This window comes from Eschrichtius robustus, chromosome 13 (assembly GCF_028021215.1).
Source record: "Eschrichtius robustus isolate mEscRob2 chromosome 13, mEscRob2.pri, whole genome shotgun sequence".
In the NCBI taxonomy this organism is placed as follows: domain Eukaryota; kingdom Metazoa; phylum Chordata; class Mammalia; order Artiodactyla; family Eschrichtiidae; genus Eschrichtius; species Eschrichtius robustus.
Window position 1 is genome coordinate 18,980,155 of NC_090836.1, and position 24,683 is coordinate 19,004,837.

At 36.7% G+C, this 24,683-nt stretch overlaps 1 protein-coding gene across 1 annotated transcript in view; it reads left to right on the plus strand.

The window, feature by feature from the left end:
• The window catches only part of ETNK1 (ethanolamine kinase 1), a 72,876-nt gene that overhangs the window by 18,056 nt on the left and 30,137 nt on the right, over positions 1-24,683 (plus strand). Inside the window, exons 2-4 of the mRNA XM_068559736.1 lie at positions 8,846-9,105; positions 19,073-19,213; positions 23,837-23,979. Of these exons, the coding sequence (XP_068415837.1) occupies positions 8,846-9,105; positions 19,073-19,213; positions 23,837-23,979 (544 nt within the window). The remainder of the gene's footprint in view (positions 1-8,845; positions 9,106-19,072; positions 19,214-23,836; positions 23,980-24,683) is intronic.

A 24,683-nucleotide genomic window follows, 5' to 3' on the forward strand; every position in this document is an offset into this window, starting at 1 on the left:
GCTCACTTACGTATTCCTCTGCCTCAAGTAATTCTGCTATTGATTCCTTCTAGAGTATTTTTAATTTCATTTGTTATGTTGCTCATCACTGTTTCTTTGCTCTTCAGTTCTTCTAGATCCTTTTTAAATGTTTCTTTTATTTTCTCCATTCTATTTCCGAGATTGTGGATCATCTTTACTACCATTGCTCTGAATTTTTTTCAGGTAGGTTGCCTGTTTCATCTTCATTTATTTGGTCTTGTAGATTTTTGCCTTGCTCCTTCATCTGTCACATTTTTTTTTTTTTTGCCGTTTCATTTTTTTTTTTTTTTTTTTTTTGGTGTGTGGGACTGCATTCCTGTTTTACTTCTTGTTGGGCCTGAGGTGTCTGGCACTGGAGTTTGCAGGCAGTTGGATAGAGCCGGGTCTTGGTGCTGAGATGAGGACCTCCGGGAGGCCTCACTCTGATTAATATTCCCTGGGGTCTGAGGTTCTCTGTTAGTCCAGTGGTTTGGACTCGGCGCTCCCACCACAGGAGCTCAGGACCAACCTCTGGCCTGGGAACCAAGATCCTGCAAGCTGCGTTGTGTGGCCAAAAAAAAAAAGAAAAAAAAAGAAGCAGTACAATAACAAAGAATAAAAAACAAAATAAAGTTAGAAAGATAAAAAATATATTAGGAAAAATAAAAGTATAATTAAAACAACTGCATGAAGGTAAAACAAAACCGCAACACAAAAAAAGGCGGGGGGGGGGGGATAAGCCAAAAGGAGCAGAACAATAGAAATATAAATGAATCAGCAACAGTGAATCAATGACAAGGTAAAACAGAACCCCAATCTAAAAGAGGAAAAAAAATAAAAAATAAAAAGCTTTGGCTGTGGGGGGCGGAGTTTAGGCGGGGGTGGGACTTAGGCAGGGGTGGGGTTTAGGGTGGAGCAGGACCTAGTGGCGGGTGGGGGTGGGTGTCTTAGGCTCAGGACCCACGCAGCTGCAGCTGGAAGAGGCCTTGGGGGCGGATCCTAGGCTGGGTGACATTCAAGCATGGGGTGGGTCCTCTGCTTAGGACCTGCAGGGAAGGGGAGAGGCAGCACGTCCAAAGGGGGGGCCTCTGGAGTGTGGAGTTATGGAGTGTGGAGGTAAGGCCCTGGGTCAGGGTGTGTGGGTGGGGTTTAGGCCCAGCGTGGTTGGAACGGGTCTCAGAGGGGGGTCTCCGAGTGTAGAGGTGGGGCCCTGGGTGGGGGCGTAGGGGCGGGGCTTGGGTTCTGCGTGGCAGGAGGGAGGCTCCAAGGGCAGAGGATTAGGCCCAGGAGCCCAACAGGGTCCCTGGTGCATATGTGGAATGTGGACAGGGAAAGCGCTGGCTGCATTCCTTTCCGTTCCTCCATGCCCCCCTCCCCTTGGGTCTCCCCGAGGGGTTCCCCTGTCCCTGCTGGACCCCTAACCATGGGAGGGTCCTGCTGGGTGTAGGAACTCCTCCCCTCCCCCAGCCACCCCTCAGGGGTGCGGGTCCCCTAAGTCCGGCCTTTACTTTTGCTCCCCTTCCCTCCCTCCCACTCCCTCAGGACCCACGTGGCTGGAGGGGGCCTAGGTGGGCAGAGGATCAGGCCTGGGATCTCAGCAGGCTCCTGGGGGCCAAAGTGGGCAGGGGAAACCTGGCCATGCTCCCTTTTGACCCTCTGTCCTCCCAGTGGACCCCCAATTTCCCCCTTCAGGCATGGGATCCCTTCGCCTCCCCCAGCCACCCCTCAGGGGCGCCAGTCCTGTCCCACCTCCATTTCTCCTCCCCCCTCATTCCCCCCCACACCCCACGTCCACCCAGTTGCTGGGGGTTCCTCCTGTCCCCTTAGGTGTCCGTGGTCACCCACTGGTGCCTGGTAGCTGCCCTAGTTGTTCAGAGATGTGAATTCTGCATCCTCCTAGTCCACCATCTTGACTCCGCCCCTTGTTGTTTTGTCTTACTACAATGGCTAGGACATCATCACAATACTGCAATAAGAGGTGATAGTGGGCATCCCTGCCTTGTTCCCATTCTGAAGGAGAACATTTTCAATAGTTTATTATTAGGTATGATGTTTGCTGTAGGTTTTCTTTGGATACTCTGTCAGATTAAGGAAGTTTCATTTTATTCTTGGCTTGCTAAGTATTTTCATCATGAATGAATGTTGAATTTTATCAAGTACTTTTCTGCAACTCTTGATGGTTACATGATTTGCCTCCATTTTTCTGTTATTGAGCTCAATTACAATGACTTTTTTTTTTTTTTTTTAATAGCTACTTTATTTATTTATTTATTTATTTATGGCTGTGTTGGGTCTTTGTTTCGTGCGAGGGCTTTCTCTAGTTGCGGCAAGCGGGGCCACTCTTCATTGCGGTGCGGGGTCCGCTCTTCATCGCGGTGTGCGGGCCTTTCACTATCGCGGCCCCTCCCGTTGCGGGGCACAGGCTCCAGACGCGCAGGCTCAGTAGTTGTGGCTCACGGGCCCAGTTGCTCCGTGGCATGTGGGATCTTCCCAGACCAGGGCTCGAACCCGTGTCCCCTCCATTAGGAGGCAGATTCTCAACCACTGCACCACCAGGGAAGCCCTACAATGACGTTTTAAAACAATTTGTTAAGAACCACTGCGTTCCTGGAGTAAACCCCATTTGGTTGTGATGTATTCTCCTTTTTATATATCGTTGTATCGGTTGCCAATATTTTGATTAGGATTTTTGCAACTATGAGAGATAGTGGTCTGTAATTTTCCTTCCTTGTAATGTCCTTGACAAGTTTTGGTATCAAGTTGGGATCTGTTTCTTTTTTGTCTGTTTTTGGAAGAGTTGTTTCTAGTAATATACGTCTATACTGTAATAAAGTTTACTTCTTTATTGATAATTAGTATCTTTTTTCCTTGATGATTTTGCTTGAAAGTTATCAACTTTATCTTCAAAGAACAGTTTTTTTTTTTGTTGTTCGTTTGTTTTTTTTTGGCTGTGCCACTGTGGCTTGTGGGATCTTAGTTTCCCCACCAGGGATCGAACCCGCACCCCCGCATTGGAAGCGCAGAGTCTTAACCACTGGACTGCCAGGGAAGCCCTGAAGAACAGTTTTTGACTGTTGAGTTTTTCTGTTTTATTGATAACTTTGCCCTTTTGTTTTCTTCCTAATTCTTTTTTTAAATTGAAGGTTAATTGGCTGTTATTTTTCTAGCTTCTTGAGCTAGAAGCTTAGATCACTAATTTTCTGCCTTTTTTATTTTTAATATTTGTATTTACATGTCCCTGTAAGCACCCACAGGTTTTAATATGACTTTATTATCGTTCAGTTTAGAATGCTTTCTAATGCTTTCTAGTTATTGTAGTTTTTTCTTCATCCAGTGGATTATTTAGATGTGCATTGCTTCACTTCAAATAAGTGGGAGAATATTAAGTTATTTTTTCTTTATTGTGGTAAGAAAAACAACCTAAAATTTACTATCTTAACCATTTTATTTGAGGTGTGTATACGTGTATGTGTGGTGTGTTACTGATGTCTAGTTCATATTCAATGTAGCTTGAGAAGATACTCTGAATGATTTTAATCCTTTGATATTTATTGAGGCTTGCTTTATAATCAAGCCTATAGTCAATTTTGGTAATGTTTTATATATACTTGAAAAAGATGCATATTCTCTTGTTGGGTACAGTGTTCTGTGTATGTCAGTTAAGTTGGATTTTTAATTCTATTGCTTAGCTCTCTTGTATATGTAATGATTTTTCCCTGTTTTTAAAAAATCAGCTCTTAGAGATATGCTCAAGTTTCAGACAATTATCGTGGAATTTGTTTAGTATGTCAGTTTTTGCTATATGTATTTTGAAGTTATGTTATTGCATGCACTCAATTTAGAATTCTTGTATGTTCTTGGTGGCTCAATCCTTTCATAATTATAAAACATCCCTTTTTATCTCTTGGAATGTATCATTAGGATCTATTTTGTCTGATATGGTGTAGCTACATCAGCTTTCTTTTACGTGTCTCTTGTAAAAAGTAGTATATAGTTTTCTTTTTCATACTTAGTTTTTTAATTGGATTATTTAGTTCTTTCACATTTAATGTAACTACTTATATGGTTGAGTTTTTCACTGTACTATCATACTTTTTTTTCCTCTTTGACTCATCTTTTATATTCCTGTTTTTCACCTTTATATTTTCTTCTTTCCGTGTGTTCCAAATCTCAGAGGAACTCACAGTAAATATGGAGTGGCAAATATAATACATTACAGAACTGTTTTTTTTTTTTTTTTGGCCGTGCTGTGTGACACGTGGGATCTTAGTTTCCTGACCAGGGATCGAACCCATGCCCCCTGCATTAGGACTGTGGAGTCTTAACCACTGGACCGCCAGGGAGGTCCCTACAGTGCATTTTAGTAATGCTATATATAGGGCACTCGCAAGCACTGAGAAGTATTTATGTCTTATCTGAGTTTAGGAATTGTCTCCTGGAGGATATAACTCCTGTGTTGGAATTTTGAAGGAAGTTAGAAGTTAGTGAGGTCAAGAAAAAGAAGGGTGAATTTGTCAGGTAGATCACTAGATAACTTGGGAGGTATTGTGGAACTTGTACGCCCTAAGGAACTTAAACTTTATCCTCTAAACAGTGTGGAGTCAGTTGAAGATTGCCAGTCATCATGTTCATGTTTGTATTTTAGATGGATTATTTTGGTGGCAGTTGGTGAGTGAATTTTTTTGGAAAGTGGGAAGGTGGTTAAACTGGCATAAGAGAGACCAACGAGGTTATTAAAATACTGCAAATAGGAGATTGACAAGGGGATGGAGAAACAGGAGTGGATTTAAGAATTACCTAGGAAGAAAACATTTTGTGTGGGGGATGGAGAGGGAGGGGTCAAGGTGACTCTGAAATATGCCTGAGTGAATGGAAGATTAAAATGAATTGGTACCATTAAATGATTTATCTCTGGTTTTAAGCAGTTTTATTATGAGGTGCCTTGGTGTAGTTTTCTTCATGTTTCTTTGGCTTGGGCTTGTTTAGCTTCTTGGATCTTGAGTTGATAGGTTTTCATCAAATTTGGAAAACTTTTGACTGTCATTTCTTTAAAAATGTTTCTGTTCTCTTTTTTTCCTTTCTTTGAGGACTCAAATTTTAAATGTAATCTCTCAGCTAATGGATGCTCTTCTCTCTCTCTCTTTGATAATTCTTTTTTTCCTCTGTATTTTGTTTTGCATAGTTTCTATTCCTATGTCTTCAAGTTTGCGAAATTGTTTCTTCCACTACCTAACCTAGTGTTAAATCCCATCTAAGTGTGTTTTCCCTTCAGACATCTTGAGAAGTCTGATTTGGGTCTCTTTTATGTCTTCAGTGACTCTGCTTAATTTTTTGTTGTAAGAATACAACACACTTTTTTTTTGGAATACAGTTTTAACATCTGCTAATTCTAACATCTGTGTCAGTTCTGGTTGGTTTCAATTAATTGACCCCCCTCTCACCCCCCATTGTGGGTTGTGTTTTTCTGCCCTTTTTGCATGCCTGATAATCTTTTTCTTTTTGGCCGCCTCACCCAGCTTGTGAGATCTTAGTTCCCCAACCAGGGATTGAAACTGCGCCCTTGGCAGTGAGAGCGCAGAGTCCTAACCGCTGGACCGCCAGGGATTTCCCCATGCTGAATAATCTTTAATTGGATATTAGACATTGTGAATTTTACCTTGTTAGGCAGTCGATAGTTTTTGTAGTTCTTTGGTAATAGTTTGAGTCTTTGGGTCTTGCTTTCAAGATTTGCTAGGTGGTACCAGTGCAGCAGCATAGAGTCTAGGGCTAATCTATAACATAGCTGTTGTCTTAATTATTAACTTTTATGATCTCATCATGAATTATTTTGCTGTCTTGTGTTCAAATTTAAATATCTAGTTATCTACATATTTGATAAGAGCTTAGTTTGTGTCAGGAACTGTTTTAAGTGCTTTTGTGTATATTAAGTAATTAATTTTCATAAAAACCTATAAAGCAGATTCTAATGTGCTGATATTAAACATGAGATGAATGAAGCACATACAGGTAAGTGACTTGCCTAAAGTCACTCAGCTAGAATTTACAGTCAAGCAGTCTTGCTCTGTAGCTCATCCTCTGAACTGGTACTATCTTAAATACTTGACAAACAGTGCAGGATAAACCCTGTGAAAAGGAGCTCCGTGAGATTTGTAGTAGTTTTGTCCCCCCTCCGTTGAGGTGGAATTTTATATTTCTAGTATATATCTAGTATAGTACACATACCTAGCATATACCTAGTATATTTTTAAATGTGTGTTTCAGAAGGCTGAAGCACCTTGAATTAATTGTTGGTTTATATATGAGGTGGGAACCATCCAAGAGCAAAAAGCATTATCCATACATCTTTAAAGTCAGAAATCTCCAAGAGATCATTAGGATAAGCCAAAGAAATTGGGTTTATTACTCCTTCCTTAAGGAAGACTTATTCCATGGGGAATGGTTGGTCTCTGAGTATGTGGGTGTTAGAAAGGACTTCGTATAAGATTTGAATTTGGGAGAGGGTTCAAGGAAGCAAGGCTTTCCTCTGGATTTGGGTGTTGTCAGGAAGGAAGTGGGGCAAGTCTATGACTGTGTGGGTATCTTACCTAGAGGACTGGAGGAACGAAGCAGGACCAAAGCTGTTCCTGGACAAGGAACGGCAGTCCCTCACATTAGCCAGAATAGGGGAGTGTTTGGTCATTTTTGTGGTTTGGAAAAAATGCATAGTTTTGTCTTTGTTCAGACATGATTACAGAGTGACTTTGTTTTTGTCTTGATGCATTATGGTCACAGAGTGGCCTCATCTGATATTGCTGTTCTATGAAATTGCTTATGTTCGACAGAATCTCCAGGCCTTGCTGTACGTGCCAGGTCAGTTACTAGCCCCTTTCGTTTTTCTCACTATTTTAATTTTTTCACATGTAAACTAGATTGATTACAGGAAAAGAAAAAAAAAGTGAGAAAACATATATAAGCCAAATGAGAAAAGTTTAAACTACTTAGAAATAAGAAAACAGGAGACAAGATTTAAACTACCTAATATTTTATTGGATATCTTTGCAGATATTTTTATCCTTATTTATACATAAACTACTTTTGTAAATGAAGTTATTCATATATTTATTTTTTTGCTCCAGGGGTTTATTGTGACTATCATTTCATTGCAAATATGTGGCTGTTTTGTGCAACAGTATGTTAGGGTTAGTGTCATTGGAGTTGTGACTCTATGTTATACTTATAAACGTCTATATAGTATTCAGTAATCTTATCCAGTAATGTTATCCATTTCTAGCCTTTTGAAGTGCATATGTCTTTATATGTATGTTTCTGCATGTACACATAAATGTTCAAAATAGCATGCACAATTAAGGAAATTTATTATTATAGGCAAGAGTGAAAGAATGAATTTGTTATAAGCTAGATCAAGAAGACAAGCTAGTGTTTAAGTATTAAGTCCTTACTATTTGTTAGGAGGATGTAGAAAACAGATTTCACTCCTGGCTTTTGAGGAGTGTAGAATGTCTTTCATTACAAGCATTTCAGAATGTTTCTCAAACTTTATTACAATAATTGAAATACTTCATCTCTACATGACATCTGGAGGAGTTACAAAATAATATGTGTGAGTTGTTACGGCATTTTAATAGGAAACAACATGCTTTCAACATAGATTTTAATAAAATGATGATTGGAGTTTAGTTTAAGGGCATATGCTTCTTGTCAGTGTCTCCCTACATACCATCTTTTTGAAATCTAGGTGGAAAGCAAAGTTTGTATGTCTCTGCATATCCAAAAAACATAGATATTCAAAATAAATCTTTTCACATTAGCTCATAAAATTTATCTGCATTAGGTGAATAAGGATACATAAATACTTTCTTTCAAATTTCAGCTTAAGATCTAAAGCCTTTTCAGATGTCATTTATCATTACAACAATCTTATCAAAACAGAAACGTTTACCTTCTTTCTCAGGCATTAGTTTAATGTGTATGCATTTAAAACTTATTCTTTGTCCATTATTCCTGTTCTTTCCCAGCTGTCTTTGGAAAAATGTCCTTAACGCTTACTTTCACTTTTAACTTTTATCCCTTTATTCCACTGAGAGCCTCCAAAAGCTCTGAGTTATAATTGGGTAAGTAGAAAGTTAGTTTTAGTGTCAAATTAGTGTAGAGGAAAATGAAAGCTGCAATTTTGAATAGACTTAGAGAACTAATATTGTTTATCATCTGTTTACTTTTTAATATACCATTGTACTCAAATCTTAAAAAGGACTTTAAGCACTTAAAACTCTTGAAGAGTCCCCAAACTCCCTTTTAGAAAATACCTGAGAAATCTATCTTCCTGTAATTAAGGTTGTGCTTCTTTTTTTTTTTTTTAGCTGTAGCATTCAAGTTTAAATTATTATAACCCGAATACTTAAAACAATTTTTAATGCATATTATGTTAAGTAATCTTTGGAAATAACATTTAAAGTTGAGTTTTTTATAAATTGGAAATTTACCATAATATAAATTATGGTATATTATATTTGTATATTTAAACTTATGAACATTATTAAAAACTTTCATATCATATACTATGCTAGCAAGAGAGCCACTTTCCCTGTCTTCAGAGACTTTCCAATCTATTAGATATAGGAGAGAGAGAATGTGTGTACTGTATAACACAACATAGTAAACAGTGGTATTCCGTTTTGTTTAAATCTAGAATTAAAATTATAGACATGTTAGGCAAAATTGTACTCAAAAGTTATATTAAGTAGATATTTTCTTTCAATTAGTATTTAATGATTTTCAAGTTATCTCCTATTCCTTCCTTAAAAGTAAATAATTGTTTTTCCCCCATTTTTTCTTTTTTTTTGGGCAGCTTTTCACAGATGGAATCACAAACAAACTTATTGGCTGTTATGTGGGTAATACAATGGAGGACGTAGTCCTGGTGCGAATTTATGGCAATAAGACTGAGTTGTTAGTCGATCGAGATGAGGAAGTGAAGAGTTTCCGAGTGTTGCAGGCTCACGGCTGTGCACCACAACTCTACTGTACCTTCAATAATGGACTGTGCTATGAATTTATACAGGGAGAAGCATTGGATCCAAAGCATGTCTGCAACCCTGCCATTTTCAGGTACATTTCTTTTCCTAAATAATTTGTCCTTTTGAAAAATAAGAGTATTAAGTGCACAAGGAAATGTTTTTTAAAACTGCCTTTTCTTTCTTTAGGCAACTATTTGGTTAATTTAGAAACTTTCTTTTGTTCGGGTTTTGTTTTATTTTTGCTAAAGAAAAAACATTCCTTTTTTCTGAATTCTCATAGTTAACTCTTTGCAAAAGAAAGGACTGTGAGAGGTTTTGGATTAGCCTGTCGCAGAAGGTCAAGGCTTCTCAATTTTTTTAAGTAGTGCTTGAATCAAAGCGTTACACATTTCTTACTACTAAGCTTCGTTACCCAGCTGCTCATAGTTTCAGAGTTCTTGCTTACTATGAGTCTTAATTCTGTTAGCACGTCTTTGTTACTCTTTAAACTTAAAAATTATTTAATTCAAAGTATTATGTTTTCTGTAAGAGTAATGTCTTGCATATGCTCGATCATTTTTCTAAAATTGCTAAAATTTTCTTTTGGGCTTGATTTGAAAACAGCAAGTTCATTGATAGTTTAAATCAAAAGTTCTCAAACATTTCGGTCTCAAGACCCTTTTACAACTCTTAAAAGGTTATTGAGGACCCAAAGAACTTTTGTTTATGTGAATTATATTTATCAGTGTTTACTATGTTAGAAATTAGAACAAAGTTTTTGGAATGAAAGATTATCAAGCGCACGTTCTTTTAGCTGTCGGTCAACATGATGACATCATCACACCACTTCATGTAGCTTCTCAAAACTGTACTGTGCACTTGTTAGAAAATGAGAGTGAAAAAGGTAAATAATACTTTATGAAAATAGTTCATAAATAGTTTTAACCTCACAAACTTCCTGAAAGGGTCTTGAGCCATAGATCAAAGTCCACAGTATTCTCTTGCTTTGGCTTCTTCAGACGTAGCTACTTGCCTGTATTATGATTATAATAGAGAGTATCTACTTTGAATATAAAAGGCATTGGAATATATTTATGTTTAATGTAGTCTAGGGGAGGAAAAATGGTTCAGTCAGCTGCTCTACTAGTAATTTACAGTCTGTGACAGACAATAACCTTGGGGAAAAAATAAGCTAAGTAGTATACACAGAGGAACAGAAAAGATTTTCAAAAAAAGTACAAATAATTTACTGTGGTATAGTTGGGAAATAAGGCAGTGTTTAACTGAGGTAACATTTGAATTGGACTTTAAAGGATGAGGCAGAGCATGGAGGAGTCTGAGGGAGACGATAGGTAAAGACGAATAGCATCAGGCTAATGCTTAACTAGTAATTCAACTTATGGAAGTTTATCATGATCTTTTTTTTTGGCTGTGTTGGGTCTTCGTTTCTGTGCGAGGGCTTTCTCTAGTTGTGGCAGGCGGGGGCCACTCTTCATCGCGGTGTGCAGGCCTCTCACTGTTGCGGCCTCTCCTGTTGCAGAGCACAGGCTCCAGACGCGCAGGCTCAGTAGTTGTGGCTCACGGGCCCAGTTGCTCCGCGGCATGTGGGATCTTCCCAGACCAGGGCTCGAACCCGTGTCCCCTGCATTGGCAGGCAGACTCTCAACCACTGCGTCACCAGGGAAGCCCAATGATCTTTTTTATTTGAACTTTTGTGTAGCAATCAAGTATTGCAGAGACCTTTAAATATTTTTTTTTAATTCAAATTAAGGTGTTTAGGAATTTTCTCATCAAGTATTTCTCTAAAACTTGCCTCTTGCTGGGAATACTGGCTGAAGTATAATTAAAGCCACTCAGCAACAGACATAATGGGAGAAATGCAATTTAAAATGAATTATTGCTCACTTATCAAGAAGCATAACTAAAAAACACCAACTTCCAGTGCTGAGGGTATTGTAGTGGAACTGGTACACTGTGAGTTGCAAGGAAAATTGGTAATGTTCTCTTTCGGAAATCAATGGGGCATTATATAGTAAGTCATAAAAGAAAGGCATATGCTTGATTGCGTCATAACAACTCATATTTAGATATAACTAAGGTACATCAGCACAAACAAGTGTTATGTTACTGTTAAATATTGTCTAAAACATGCAAGATGTCTGATGCAGGACTAAGGAAAAAAATCAGCTTACTAGTTGAACTGTGGCTACAGTCAGGAAATAATTTGCTTATGTGAAAACTCAAAGGGAGTTTGTAAAAAAGAAATAAATTCTGTTGGGATGGTAGGATTAGGGATTTTTTTTTTCCAGTTTCAAAAAAATGCCTGTTATTATAATTTTTTAAAAGCTTCCAAGAGAGGAGCAATTAGTGAGTATTAGTGGGTGTTTGAGGAGATTCTCTGCAGCCTTGAGATTTTCAAACATTTGGCTTTATTGAGTATGGAATTTAAAGTGCATTTGCCTTGATGTTAGTGCAGTAAAACCTTATCTTATTAAGACTAGGAAGAAGAAGGACCACTCTATGATAGGGAAAATCAGAAATCTTAATTTTTTATTACCTAGTTTTTTCTCTGTTGTATATAAAATTTACTAATAGAAAACAATTGAATTGCTCTAATCAAGTCTTTTTAAGAACTGTATTCTTTCTTATGACCATTTATTTTATTATTTTATTTTATTTTTATTTTTTCAAATTTTTATTTATTTATTTATTTATTTATGGCTGTGTTGGGTCTTCGTTTCTGTGTGAGGGCTTTCTCTAGTTGTGGCAAGCAGGGGCCACTCTTCATCGCGGTGCATGGGCCTCTCACTATCGCGGCCTCTCTTGTTGCGGAGCACAGGCTCCAGACGTGCAGGCTCAGTAGTTGTGGCTCACGGGCCCAGTTGCTCCGCGGCATGTGGGATCTTCCCAGACCAGGGCTTGAACTCGTGTCCCCTGCATTGGCAGGCAGACTCTCAACCACTGCGCCACCAGGGAAGCCCTCTTGTGACCATTTAAATAATTTAGTTAACATTTTTTATTTTTAATTGTGATAAAATACACGTAACAAAATTTACCATCTCAATCATTTTTTAAGTATACAGTTCCATAGTGTTAAGTACATTCACATTGTTGTGCAACCAATCTCCACAGTTCTTTTTGTCTTGCAAAACTAAAATTTTGTATCCATTAAACAACTTCCCATTCTCCCCTACCCCCAGCCTTGGCAACCATCTTACTTTCTGTCTGCATGAATTTGACTGCTCTAGGTACCTTATGTAAGTGGAATCGTACTTTTTTGTCTTTTTGTGACTGGCTTATTTCACTTAGCATAATGTCTTCAGGGTTCATCCACGTTGTAGCGTGTGTCAGAATTTCCTTCCTTTTTAAGGCTGAGTAATATTCCATTGTATATGTAGGCCATATTTTGTTTGCTCATTAATCCATGGATGGACATTTGGGTTACTTCTGTTGATACTTTTTCACTATTGTGAATAATGCTGTTATGAACATGGGTGTGCAAATATCTTTTTGAGACCCTGTTTTCAGTTCTTTTGGGTATATAATCAGAAGTGGAATTGCTGGATCATATGGTCATTCTATTTTTAATATTTTTAGGAACTGCCTTACTGTTTCCCGTAGTGGCTGCACCAATTTACATTCTCACCAACAATGCACAAGGGTTCCAGTTTCTCCAAGTCCTTGTCAACACTTATTATTTTGTTTTTTTGATAGTAGCCATCCTAATTGCAAGGAGATGGTATCTCATTGTGGGTTTGATTTCTATTTCCCTAATGATTAGTCACGTTTAGCATCTTTTCTTATGCTTCTTGACCATTTGTGTATCTTCTTGGGGGAAATGTCAATTCAAGTCCTCTTCCAATTTTCTGATGGGATTTTTTTGTTGTTGTCTAGATGTAAGAGTACTTTATGTATTCTGGATATTAACTCCTTATCACATATATGACTTACAAATACTTAATTCCATGGGTTGCCTTTTCACTCTGTTGATTTTGTCTGTTGATGCACAGTTCTAAATTTTGATGTATGTAGTCCAGTTTATGTTTTTTCTTTTATTGTCTGTGCTATTGGTGTCATATCCAAGAAATTGTTACCAAGTTCTGTGTCATGAAGCTTTTCTCCTATGTTTTCTTCTAAGGGTTTTATAGTTTTAGCTCTTACATTTAGATTTTTGATCCACTTTGAGTTAATTTTTATGTATGATTTAAGGAAAGGATTAAGGAACGTCTTTCTTTTACATGTGGATATCCTGTTTTTCCAGCACCAGCTGTTGAAAAGACTGTCCTTTGCCATTGAATGGTTTTGGCATCCTTATTGAAAATCATTTGATCATAAATTGGAGGGTTTATTTTGGAGCTGTCTATTCCATTGGTCTGTATGTCTGAGGCTATGCCAGTGCCACTCTGTTTTGATAACTGTAGCTTTGTAATAAGTTTTGAAATCAGGAAGTGTGAGACCTCCAGCTTTATTCTTTTTTCTCCAGCTTGTTTTAGCTATCTGGGTTTCCTTAAAATTACATTTGAATTTTAGGGTGGAGTTTTTTCTGTTTATGCAAAAAATGCTATTGGGATTTTGATAGGGATTGTATTGAATTTAAAGATCACTTTGGGTAGTATTGACACCTTAGCAATGTTAAGTCTTCCAGTCCACAAACATGGGATGTCTTTCCATTTATTTCTGTATTTAATTTTTTTCAGCAACATTTTGTAGTTTTAAGTATAGAAATCTTTTACCTCATTGGTTAAGTTTATTTCTAAGTATTTTATTCTTTTTGTTGCTATTGTAAGTGGAATTGTTTTCTTAATTTCCTTTTTGGATTGTTCATTGATGATGTAGAACTGCAATGTACTTTATGTGTTGGTTTTGTGTTCTGCAACTTTGGTGAATTCATTTACTAGTAAAAACCATAAATTTTCCTAACAAAGCCATCCTTCACAAATTGCGTATTTTGTTCAACACCAGTTTATCAAAAAGTTTAGATGAGTATGGAACTTGTAAGTAGGACTTATTTAATTTTTAAAATCTCTTAGCAAAGCCTAGTTTTTAAGTATGTAGCTGCTATGCTTGCAATTGAACTATACTTGTTATTTCCACGAGGATATTTGTATAACAGATTTTCTTCCTTTCCTTGTTAATTTTGCTATAGAAAAGATACACTGGTAGTTCTGAGACCTGTAAAAATTGACTTGAATCCTAGATTTTGCAAAAAAGGCTTATACAAGATGTGTCTTGTTAAAGAACAGGCAGTATTTCAAATGGATGGTCATTTTGTTTTTCTATAGCTAGGCATTAATTTTGGCACAGTTCTTATTATATGAGATTTTTAAAAATCCAGGATAAATTTTAATCCACCAGAGAAAAACTCTAATAGTGGTAGAATCCTATGGTAAGTTTCTAAATGTATCCTGAGTCTGTTGCCAAGATGATGATTCTTATTCATCAAATATCTGTTAAGTACCTCCTCTTAGTGCTGAATGCTAGGATAGAAGAATAAGGCATGGTCTTTGCCCCTTGTATGATAACTTAGTGATAGTATTTATCAGTAGTATTGATAAAGCACTCTCAACTATACTATTATTATTTGCTGCTATTTTTTTTAATTATATAGGAAAATGCTACAAAATATTTTAAACACTATTCTGAATATATTTTTACCTATTATGTAAGCATGATGTTATCATTTAACATTAACTTTGTCCCTTATATAATCGAATTCTATTTTAACAGTGCGCCTGTAGATAAGGTAAATATACCTATAATTTACTTTAGAAGATATTAATCATTAGCTCTTAAGTTTTGTTATAGTTTTTTTACAAATACTAATTTTGCTATTGTATGGTGGTTGTTAATATTTTAGTTTGTTTTCCATTTGAGTAGGTATATATCACGTTATGCAGAAATGTTTTTAAAATTGCATATAAAATAATTTTTATAATTTCACTTGTAATTTCAGAAATTTGTTCAAAGGAGAAAATATTTGATAATTTTGATAAAAATCAAAATCAAATTTGGAAAATTTGCCTTTCACTCCATAGTTTATGTATATTTAACATTTCTATTATACCTAGTAGGAAATTGGTATGAAATGGGAAGTTAGTCTACAGGATCTTTGTATATGAATATGAATGTGAAATGCCTGTTGTCATTGTTGAACTTAAATCTCTAAATTGAGTAAATGTTTATGTAAATTTTTTTCTGGTATTCAGGGGCATATCATGTTAGATTTGAAGGAGAGCTTTAAGATTACGCCAGTAATTTGATTTTCCTTGTAAGAAATCTGAGACTCAGAGAAACGAAATGATTTGCTTCAGTTTAGACTTAAAATACAAGGGCAAAGGCAGAAGAAAACCCAACTAATTCTGGGCAGTGTTACTGCAGTATATTACAGTGGAAAGGCCTTGGCCTTTGCATCACATCATCAGTTCAAATCCTGGCTCAGCTCCAGTTAGCCACCTTTCTGCCAGAAAAGTGAAGACAATCAAAATTAGTAGGTGCTTTTTCTTGTAGCAGCTATTCATGTTCAACAGATTCCATTAACGTGTAAGAACCCCTTGGAGTTGTGGCCATTTTGAAGTATTTGCCTTAGAATTGTCGTTCCAGTCACTCCTAGCTAAATAACTTATATTTGGACAACTTCTGAGGCTACATTTTGTGTTTTGCAAATCAGGGTCTCATACAAACTCTGGGGTAAAACTATAAAAAATAGACATTATTATTTATTTTTAAAACAGCAAATAAAATTTTTTGGTGTTAAATACCTGTTCTAATATGTGACCCTTCTTCTGAATCACTGGTCTCATTTGTTGAGTAAACATTTCTAGGTCATAATGTTCTGTTGATATAGATTGCCCCTTGAGTTTTATGTAACATGGATTACCTTTCTTCAGGCCTTTTGTCCCAATTCCCCTCCTTGAAGTTTTAAAACCAGTTTTTACTGGCTTCAAATATATATGTGTCACACACACACACATACATCTATGTATGTATATGTGTGTTTGCGTGTATATGTGTGTATATTTGTACTCTCCTTTGTTTTGATTTTATTATCACTTGGTTTTTTCATGAAGGTTCCTGATGCTTAAAGTAGTACATGTTCATTTGGGCCTAGCTTTTTATGCAAATACTGTATGAGAGATTGATATAAATATAGATTTTTTTCCTATATTCTTGTAGAGTATATGGTCTTGGGGAAGATCATTTAAGCAATAATTATTTAATTTATATAAAAATGTTTATTTGGTAATTTGAGAGGTATGGACCAAAACACACATACCTAAAAAGATTTTAATATTTTGGTAATGCATTAGGATTCTTTTTTCCCCAAAAAATAAGATTTATTCTTCACATGGTTGCATACTCAGTTATATTTTATTCTCAAATCAGCCAAATTTTCCACTTTAGACAAGAATGCAATGCCTTAAAGGCAAAAGATATTCTCAGGTATGATATCTGTGTCTCTCCTTTCACATAACTTCAGCATCCATAGAATCCTAACTTAATCATCAAAATAAAGGCCGAAAGCAAATTTTACTCACTTACAGTGAAACCTCATCATACTTATTTTCCAGAGTAGAAAACAAGGAGAAAATATTGAATGCATCAGACACTGCACTTGGCAGCAGTTTTAGGCTGAGGAGCTTGCTGAATGTGAGCTACATGTAAACTTTAAGCTTCAGAATAACAACATAAGCAGGTTTCTCTTTAAAAATTTAGGTGGGTTAAAGAACAGCATTACAAATATTTTATCACTTATTTTAAATTCAGTAATAAAATCCAGTGGTACTCTGAAGACAAGAGAAACTCACCAATTTCTGTACCTGAGTACATGAGAGAATCAGTAGGGTAACAGCTAATTCAGTTACAGCTTTGGGTATCAAAGATTTGCAAGGGCTATGTCCTATAGACCTCTTTTCATTGCATCAAGTACTGTCAGACCAATAACAGTTTTCTGCTCCTTACAGGCATTGAGCATTTTCCCCTACTGTGAAATGTTTTTCAGATCATCAAACATCAAACGAGATGTGGTCAGCTGAATTACAGTCATCCAAACTGAAAGATGAAGAATATTAGTCAATCTATTGGTTCTTTAATGCTGTGTTCTTTCAAACAAAACATCAAATATTTCTTGTAGTAGAACTGAAACTCACTTGCAGTAATGCCTAAACACTTCTGAGATGCATTAGGACTTATTGAGAATAATAATTTGAAAATTCAAACTGACTCAAAGAAGGAAGAATTTGTTGATTCATATATCTGAGAATACTAAGTTCAAGCATGGGTAGATCCAGGGGCTCTAATAGTGCCACTAGGAATATCACTGTCTGTTTTGTTGTGAGTTACCTTTTTTTTTCTGGCAGACTTTTCTAAGGAGTGACAATTATGATTCTTAGCAGTTACAGGCTTATCTAATCAATTTGCAGTGTGGGGAGTGTGTCCCTTCTTTTCTGATCGCCTCAACCAAAGTCAGTAGCTTCAACCAAAGTCTTGGGATCAAATCATTTTGGCCTAGTTTGGGTAATATGCCCTGAACCAATCATTCTGGCCTGAAGGATGGAATGCTCTGGGCAAGTCTGTGTCATCTCTTCACTCCTAAAGTTAGTGGTGCCGGTGGGATAGGGAGTTAGGATTGAGATGAGCTCTGAGTGAACCACGTGAAAAAGTGAGGGGGATGGAAGTTTCTCCAAAGGAAAGTCAGGACTCTTATTAAAAACTAGATAGATGAGAATATTCACTGTAGTATAAAAATATAATAAAACTGTGTTATTTAATCACAGATTGGTGAAGGATTACTACAATGCTAGATTCCCTGTGTACTTAGTTAAGTGGTTTTTGCGTATTAGTCATCTGGGAAGCTTTTAAAATATCTTGATGCCCTGGCTGCACCCCAAACCAATTAATTTCTCGGGGAAATACCCAGGGCTCTGTATTTTTTCTTTCTTTTTTTTTTTTTTTAAGTTTCCAAAGATTGATTTTAGTACATAGCCCAAGCTAATGTTTGTTCAGAGAACTTGTTAACACAGTTATAGGAATTAACTCACTGAACCTGTTTATCTGCCCACTTACCTTTTTACTTTAGTCCCTTTTGCCCTTTAACCTCAGTGACTTCAAAAGCAGAATTGGAGCATTATATCAGTGCCTCTCAAATTATACAGTGAATTAGGATCACCTGGAAATCTTGTTTAAAATGCAGTGCTGGGGCCTACCCATAGAGATTATGATTCAGTAGATCCGAGGTGGAAACTTAGAAATTCCTAGGTGGTGCTATGTTGTAGGTCCTAGGATTGTACTTTGAGGAACGTTACATTAGATTGTTAGCATCTTGAAAATTTGCCAGTTTTAAGTTCTTTTATTTGTAGATTATTGTTAAGTCATGTTTCTACCTAATATTCTATGGACTATATGGTAATTTAGTTCTTATTTCTATTTGGTATGCTTATTCCTCCATTAGCATTTGCTGTACTAGGTTCTGCAGATACAAAGATGGTGTGGACACAAATATACTACACAGCTTCAAACTATTTTGTTGTTATATCAGTATTGATTCTACATCATAAAATCCTAACGTTTGTTCAGAGTATTTGTTGTTAACAACACACTTACAGAAATTAACTCATAGAACCTATTTATCTGCCCATTTATCTTTTTACTTTAGTCCCTTTTGCCCTTTAACTTCAGTGACTTCAAAAGCTCAAAATTAAAATGACTCAGTGTAATTTAAATGCATCAGTGATTAATATCTAATATGTGCCTTGAAATCATTTATCGTTGTGTATTGTTCTGCTGGTCGCAAACATTGTATAATCAAAATAGGCTGCCTATATCCAGACACTCAGTCCCTTTTGGACACAGTATTTAATTACTGTATTAATTTTAGGTGTTTCTTCCTACTTATGCTTTAAACATTTGTTTGCCTCTCCTTTTGAGGGTTGACTTGCCATATTAGTTTGAATCTTATATATGGTAAAAATAAATCATGTTATAAGATAAAGGCACCTTAGTTATTTTAGTTTACCTATGAGTAGATATGAACTGTATGGTGCTTAACACTTTCTTTTTTATGCTGTTTTGTTTTTAAACAGGCTTATAGCACGTCAGCTTGCTAAAATCCATGCTATTCATGCACACAATGGCTGGATTCCCAAATCTAACCTATGGCTAAAGATGGGAAAATATTTCTCTCTCATTCCCACAGGATTTGCAGATGAAGACATTAATAAAAGGTAAAATTACTTTTACATTTTAAATTATGGTTTACATTGCTTTGCTCATATATAGGGTTTCAAAGATAACTGTAAGGTTTCTGTGTATAAAATCTGGTTTGGTTTATCTCTTTGCATTTAAGTAAAATAAGCATTAATTCATTTGGCTCTCAGAAGGCACTACAGAAATCTCCTTCCCTTCCCACAGCTGACTCAAAAAAAAAAAAAAAAGAAGAAAAATAATCATCCCCTCTAAAAGTGGGGAAGTGGTGAGCCAAGAAACAAATATGGAATGTTTATTTGGCAGTAAACATAATATAAAGATTACTATGAATGGGTATATTTTTCGTAGTGTGAGTTGACAATAGAGACCTTTTTAAAAAAATTCCTTCTGTCCAAAGGAAGGCTGTTTTGAAGGGGCCTAGAGATCTATACTGGGACAGTGTAGTAATATTGGAGTGTGAAAAAGTTTGGGTTTTAGTTTCCTGTGACTATTTAAGTCTCATGAGGTTGAAAATTCATTTACTGGAGTCTCAGCTTTTGTAGGACTTCAGGTTCAGAGTGACTAAGGTATTTCATTTCCTATATAGAAAAATGTGTAAATCAGTATTGAGAATCCAAAGTGTATAAACATGTTTTTTTTTCCAGTTTTATTGAGATATAATTGACATACAGCACTGTGTAAGTTTGTGTACAGCATAACGATTTGACTTATATGCATTATGAAGTGATTACTGCAGTAAGTTTAGTGAACGTCCATCATAAATAAAGACGTAGAAAAAATTATTTTTCCTTGTGATGAGAACCCTTAGGATTTACTCTCTTAACAACTTTCATGTACAACGTGCAGCAGGGTTAAGGGGGCTAGTGCTGGCCTTCTGGTGGGCAGAACTGGGTCTGGGGGGCAGGTTGTGGGACCAGAGGTCCCGGATGTAGTGTTGGCCTGCTGATGGAAAGGGCCCAGATCCCAGAGGGTCCTGGGCCTAGTGCTGGTCTGCTGCTGGGTGGAGCCAGGTCCCAGCGTTTCTGGCTGCAGGGCCCTGGGGTTCCCCAGAGTTGGTATTAGACCCCCAGTGGGCAGAGCTGGTTCCTGGCACAGCTGGCTTTGGTGTCCAGCATGTCCTGGAAGTTGGTGTCAGCTTGCTGGTGGGTGGGGCAAGATCCCTGGATGCTGCCTGAGGGGCCCAAGGGGTCCTAAAACTTGGCCTGCCAGGGCGGGCCTGGGTCCTGGTGCCAGTAAGCTAGAGGGAGGATTCCAAAATGGCACTTACCAGGGCGAGTGTCCTCCTGGTAGAATGAGCTCCCCCAAATGGCTGCGGCCAGTGTCTCTTAGTCAAGGGTGGGCTCCATTTGCCTCCTGCCTCTCCAGGAGGCTCTTGAAGATCAACGAGTGGGTCTGACTCAGGCTCCTTTCAAATTACTGCTTCTGACCTGGATGCCAGAGTGTGTGAGATTTTGTATATGCCCTTTAAGAGTGGAGTCTCTGTTTCCCACAGCCCTCTGGTTCTCCTGAAAGTGTGCCCTTAAAAAGCCAAATGTCTTCCCAGTGCAGGAGTCCCCAGGCTAGGGATCCTGCTGCGGGGCTTGTCCTCTCTCCTGTGGAGAACCTCTGCAATTGTAATTATCCTCCCATTTGTGGGTCGCCCACCCAGGGGTATGGGTCTTGACTGTGCTGCGTCTCTGCCCCTTCTGCTCGTCTTCTTGTGGCTTCTTCTTTATTTATTTTTTTATTTTTTATTTTTGGCTGTGTTGGGTCTTCGTTTCTGTGCGAGGGCTTTCTCTAGTTGCGGCAAGCGGGGGCCACTCTTCATCGCGGTGCGCGGGCCTCTCACTGTCGCGGCCTCTCTTGTTGCGGAGCACAGGCTCCAGACGCGCAGGCTCAGTAGTTGTGGCTCACGGGCCCAGCTGCTCCGCGGCATGTGGGATCTTCCCAGACCAGGGCTCGAACCCGTGTCCCCTGCATTGGCAGGCAGATTCTCAACCACTGCACCACCAGGGAAGCCCGTGGCTTCTTCTTTATACCTTTAAAGAGTCTTTTGTGCCAGTCTTCTGGTCTTTCTCATCACGAGTAAGTAGCTCTGTAGGTATTTGTAATTTTGATGCGCCAGTGGGAGCAGGTGAGCTCAGAGTCCTCCTCCTCCTCCTCCTCCACCATCTCAGCCGCTCTGGACAAACACCCAGAGCACAGTCCTGCTAGGACCTTCTGAAATACTCGGGGGCACGGGCCTCAGAAACTACACCAAACGTGTTTTTACATAGTGTGATTAATACTAGTACCAAAATTGGAAATTTTATTTTGTCTTTATACCTAAAGCGTACATGAAGATTTCAGCTTTTGTATTCAGGAAGTCTTTGTTTTAAGAACAATGGAGGTAAGCAGGACCTGTGGATTTTTTTTTTCTCGTTTCTTTTAATTTTTTATAATTCATTAGTGGAAAATAGCTATATTCTTTTGAGCTTGATTATTTCAAAGATTAGTTTGACTCACTCTGTGTGTGCTTTATTTACATGTAGTTTGTCAAACTTTGAATGGATAGGGATATTATACCCCTTTAACTGAGATAGGCAGACACCTGGAAGTTTGTCCGGTGTACTGGACATTCAGAAAGTGATAACATAAAAAACAAAAAAAAGTTCTCTTTTGAAATAGCTATTTTATTGAAAAATTTTGGGAAAAATCACTTTAAAATAAGTAGATGGCAGTGGTGCAGAGTTGAGAGGCAGTATGGTGCTGTATGGATTAAGAGTACAAGACTGGAGCCAGACTGCCTGGGATCAAATCTCAGTTCTGCTGTGTAACCTTGGACAGATTACCTATTTCTTCTTCCATAAAACAGAAATAACAAAGGTAGTATATTTACCTTTTAGGGGTTCTGTGAGGATTAATTGAGTTGGCATATACAAATTTCTTAGAACCGTGCTTGGCCATATAAGTGCTAAATAAATGTTAGCTGCTATTTTAAAAATTATTATTATTATTATTATTCAGAGAAGGTTACTTCAAATGCTTGAGGTTAGTGATACTTGGGTAAAGCTGGAGAGGCAGTGTGGTAAATAATGAAAGAACCTTGCCCCAACAGAAAATATACAACTAAAACATTAAAAACAGTTAAAATATTAAAAATATGTTTCATATTTTCTTCCATTCCTTTTTGTCTGTATATGATTGTAATTATGTTAATAATCCTTTGAATCCTATTATTTCCATAGGCAAATTCGTTAAAGTAAACTCAGTGATACAGAATCCTTTTTGTGTTATAAAATGGAAATGTAAGGGGTAATTTGAGAGATGATATAGAGAAAGAATGAAGAGAACTTATTTTGTAAGCCTGATGGTGCTATTGAGGAATTAGTAGTAGCACCCTATTTTTGTTCCATTGTATTTTTATCAAATTATTACAAATACAGCACAATAAATAGTACAGAAAAGAGTGTAGGATAAAAAGCCATGATCACTAATCCTTCTTGCCGTACCAACTCTCACCCTTCCCAGCCTGACTACTGAGGCAGTTCTCTGTAAAGATGAGTATTCTATGATGTGGTTACCATATGATAGTATCATAATTTTATATGATTAACGATTGTATGATTATCATAAAATAATGAGTTGATTTATCAATAGTAGATAATATCTGTTGACTTTCAAATGTGACTTTAGCTGATTTGTACTATATTCACCCTTCCAAGCTTGAAATAGATGTTTTAGTTCTTTAATGGACTATCTTTGTAATTTTAAATAATATACTTAAACTTCTTTTTATTAAACTCTTTGTGTCTTGGTTTCCCCCATCTATAAAATGGAGATAAATATAAGACATTTAGAATAGTGTTAGTATTCGTTAGCTGTTAGATATATATATTATTCCCTCATCCCATTTTGTACTGATACATTTTTTACTTTTCTGCCCTGCATTTTAACTGTTGCTCTGTTTCTTTTTATTCATGTTTAAGTTCTTTTTAATGGTTTTTCTTTATTCTAATCTTTAGAATAATTGGCTTGTTTTAATTCAGAAGTCTGTGCATTTAAATGGACAGAACTTATTAAAAATAGATTTTCTTTGGTATGTATAGAAATATAGAATTACTGTGTCATGCACCAGGAAGTAACATAGTGCTGCAGGTCATTTATATTTCAAAAACAAACAAAACTCAGAGAAAAAGAGATCAGATCTGTGGTTACCAGAGGTGGGGTATGGGGAAGGGGGAATTGGATGAAAGTAGGCAAAAGGTTCAAACTTCTAGTTACAAAATAAATAAGTACTTAGGGATGTAATATAAAACATGATAAGTTAACACTGCTGTACATTATATATGAAAGTTGTTAAGAGAGTAAATCATGAGTTCTCATTACAAGAAAAAAATAGTTTTTTTCTTCTTATTTTGTATCTTTGTGAGATGATGGCGGCTCATTAACCTTATTATAGTAATCATTCCATGATGTATGTAAGTCAAATCATGCTGTACACCTTAAACTTACACAGTGCTGTGTGTGTCAATTATATCTTAATAAAACTAGAAGGAACAAAATAAGTTCTATAGGACCAAAAAGAAAAGAAAAGAAGATTTTATTCCTTAATGAAACTTTAAAAAATGTTGCCATTAATATAAATAAGATATAACTCTTTTTTTTTAAAAAACTGAAAGGTTCCTAAGTGATATCCCAAGCTCTCAGATTCTTCAGGAAGAAATGACTTGGATGAAGAAGATTCTTTCTAACCTGGGCTCACCTGTTGTGCTTTGCCATAATGATCTGTTGTGTAAGAATATAATCTACAATGAGAAACAAGGTAGGTGTTTGACTTTAGCAGTGAGTAAAGTTTTTTTCTTCATGTTCTTAACAATCCTTTGATCTTTGTGTCAATAAATTTAATTCAAACGCAAGGGTTAAAAACATGTGTGCAGTCTTCAACATTTTCTTTTGGTTACAAAGTCACAGTAACTGTGCTAAATTAGGAATATATATTCTCTGCATAGTTGTATAAAATATGTTTCTTAGAATTGGTTTATTAGAAACAGTTTTTGGTTGTTCTGTTAGAGTTTTAAATGAAAAATGATAAAATTACTTTGTTTATGAATTTAATTGTAAATATTTGGTAGTTCATGGTTTGAAAATGCACCTGCTTGTAATGGGGGTTATTGAAAAACCAGCTGACATTGCACTGTTTTATAAATATAGAAATTTTTTGAGTGTCGGGGGGGACAGCAGTATTAGAAGCAAATATGTCTCCAGGTTTCCCATTACCTGTTTATTATACTGATTTGTTAGATATTTTGATGCTAAGGAGAGAGCCACAGATGGAGGAAATTTTTATTTGTAGTTGCTGAAATTTTATCTACTAAAGTAATAATCAAGACACTTTAGTAAATTGTTTTTAACATTTTTTGAGATGGTCAGTGAACTTTTTGGTGAATTGTTTTTTGGGATTGTTCCTATCTTGCTGTATTCAAATTCTCTATGTTTTTATAGTTAAGAAACACTTGGTTGTATTAT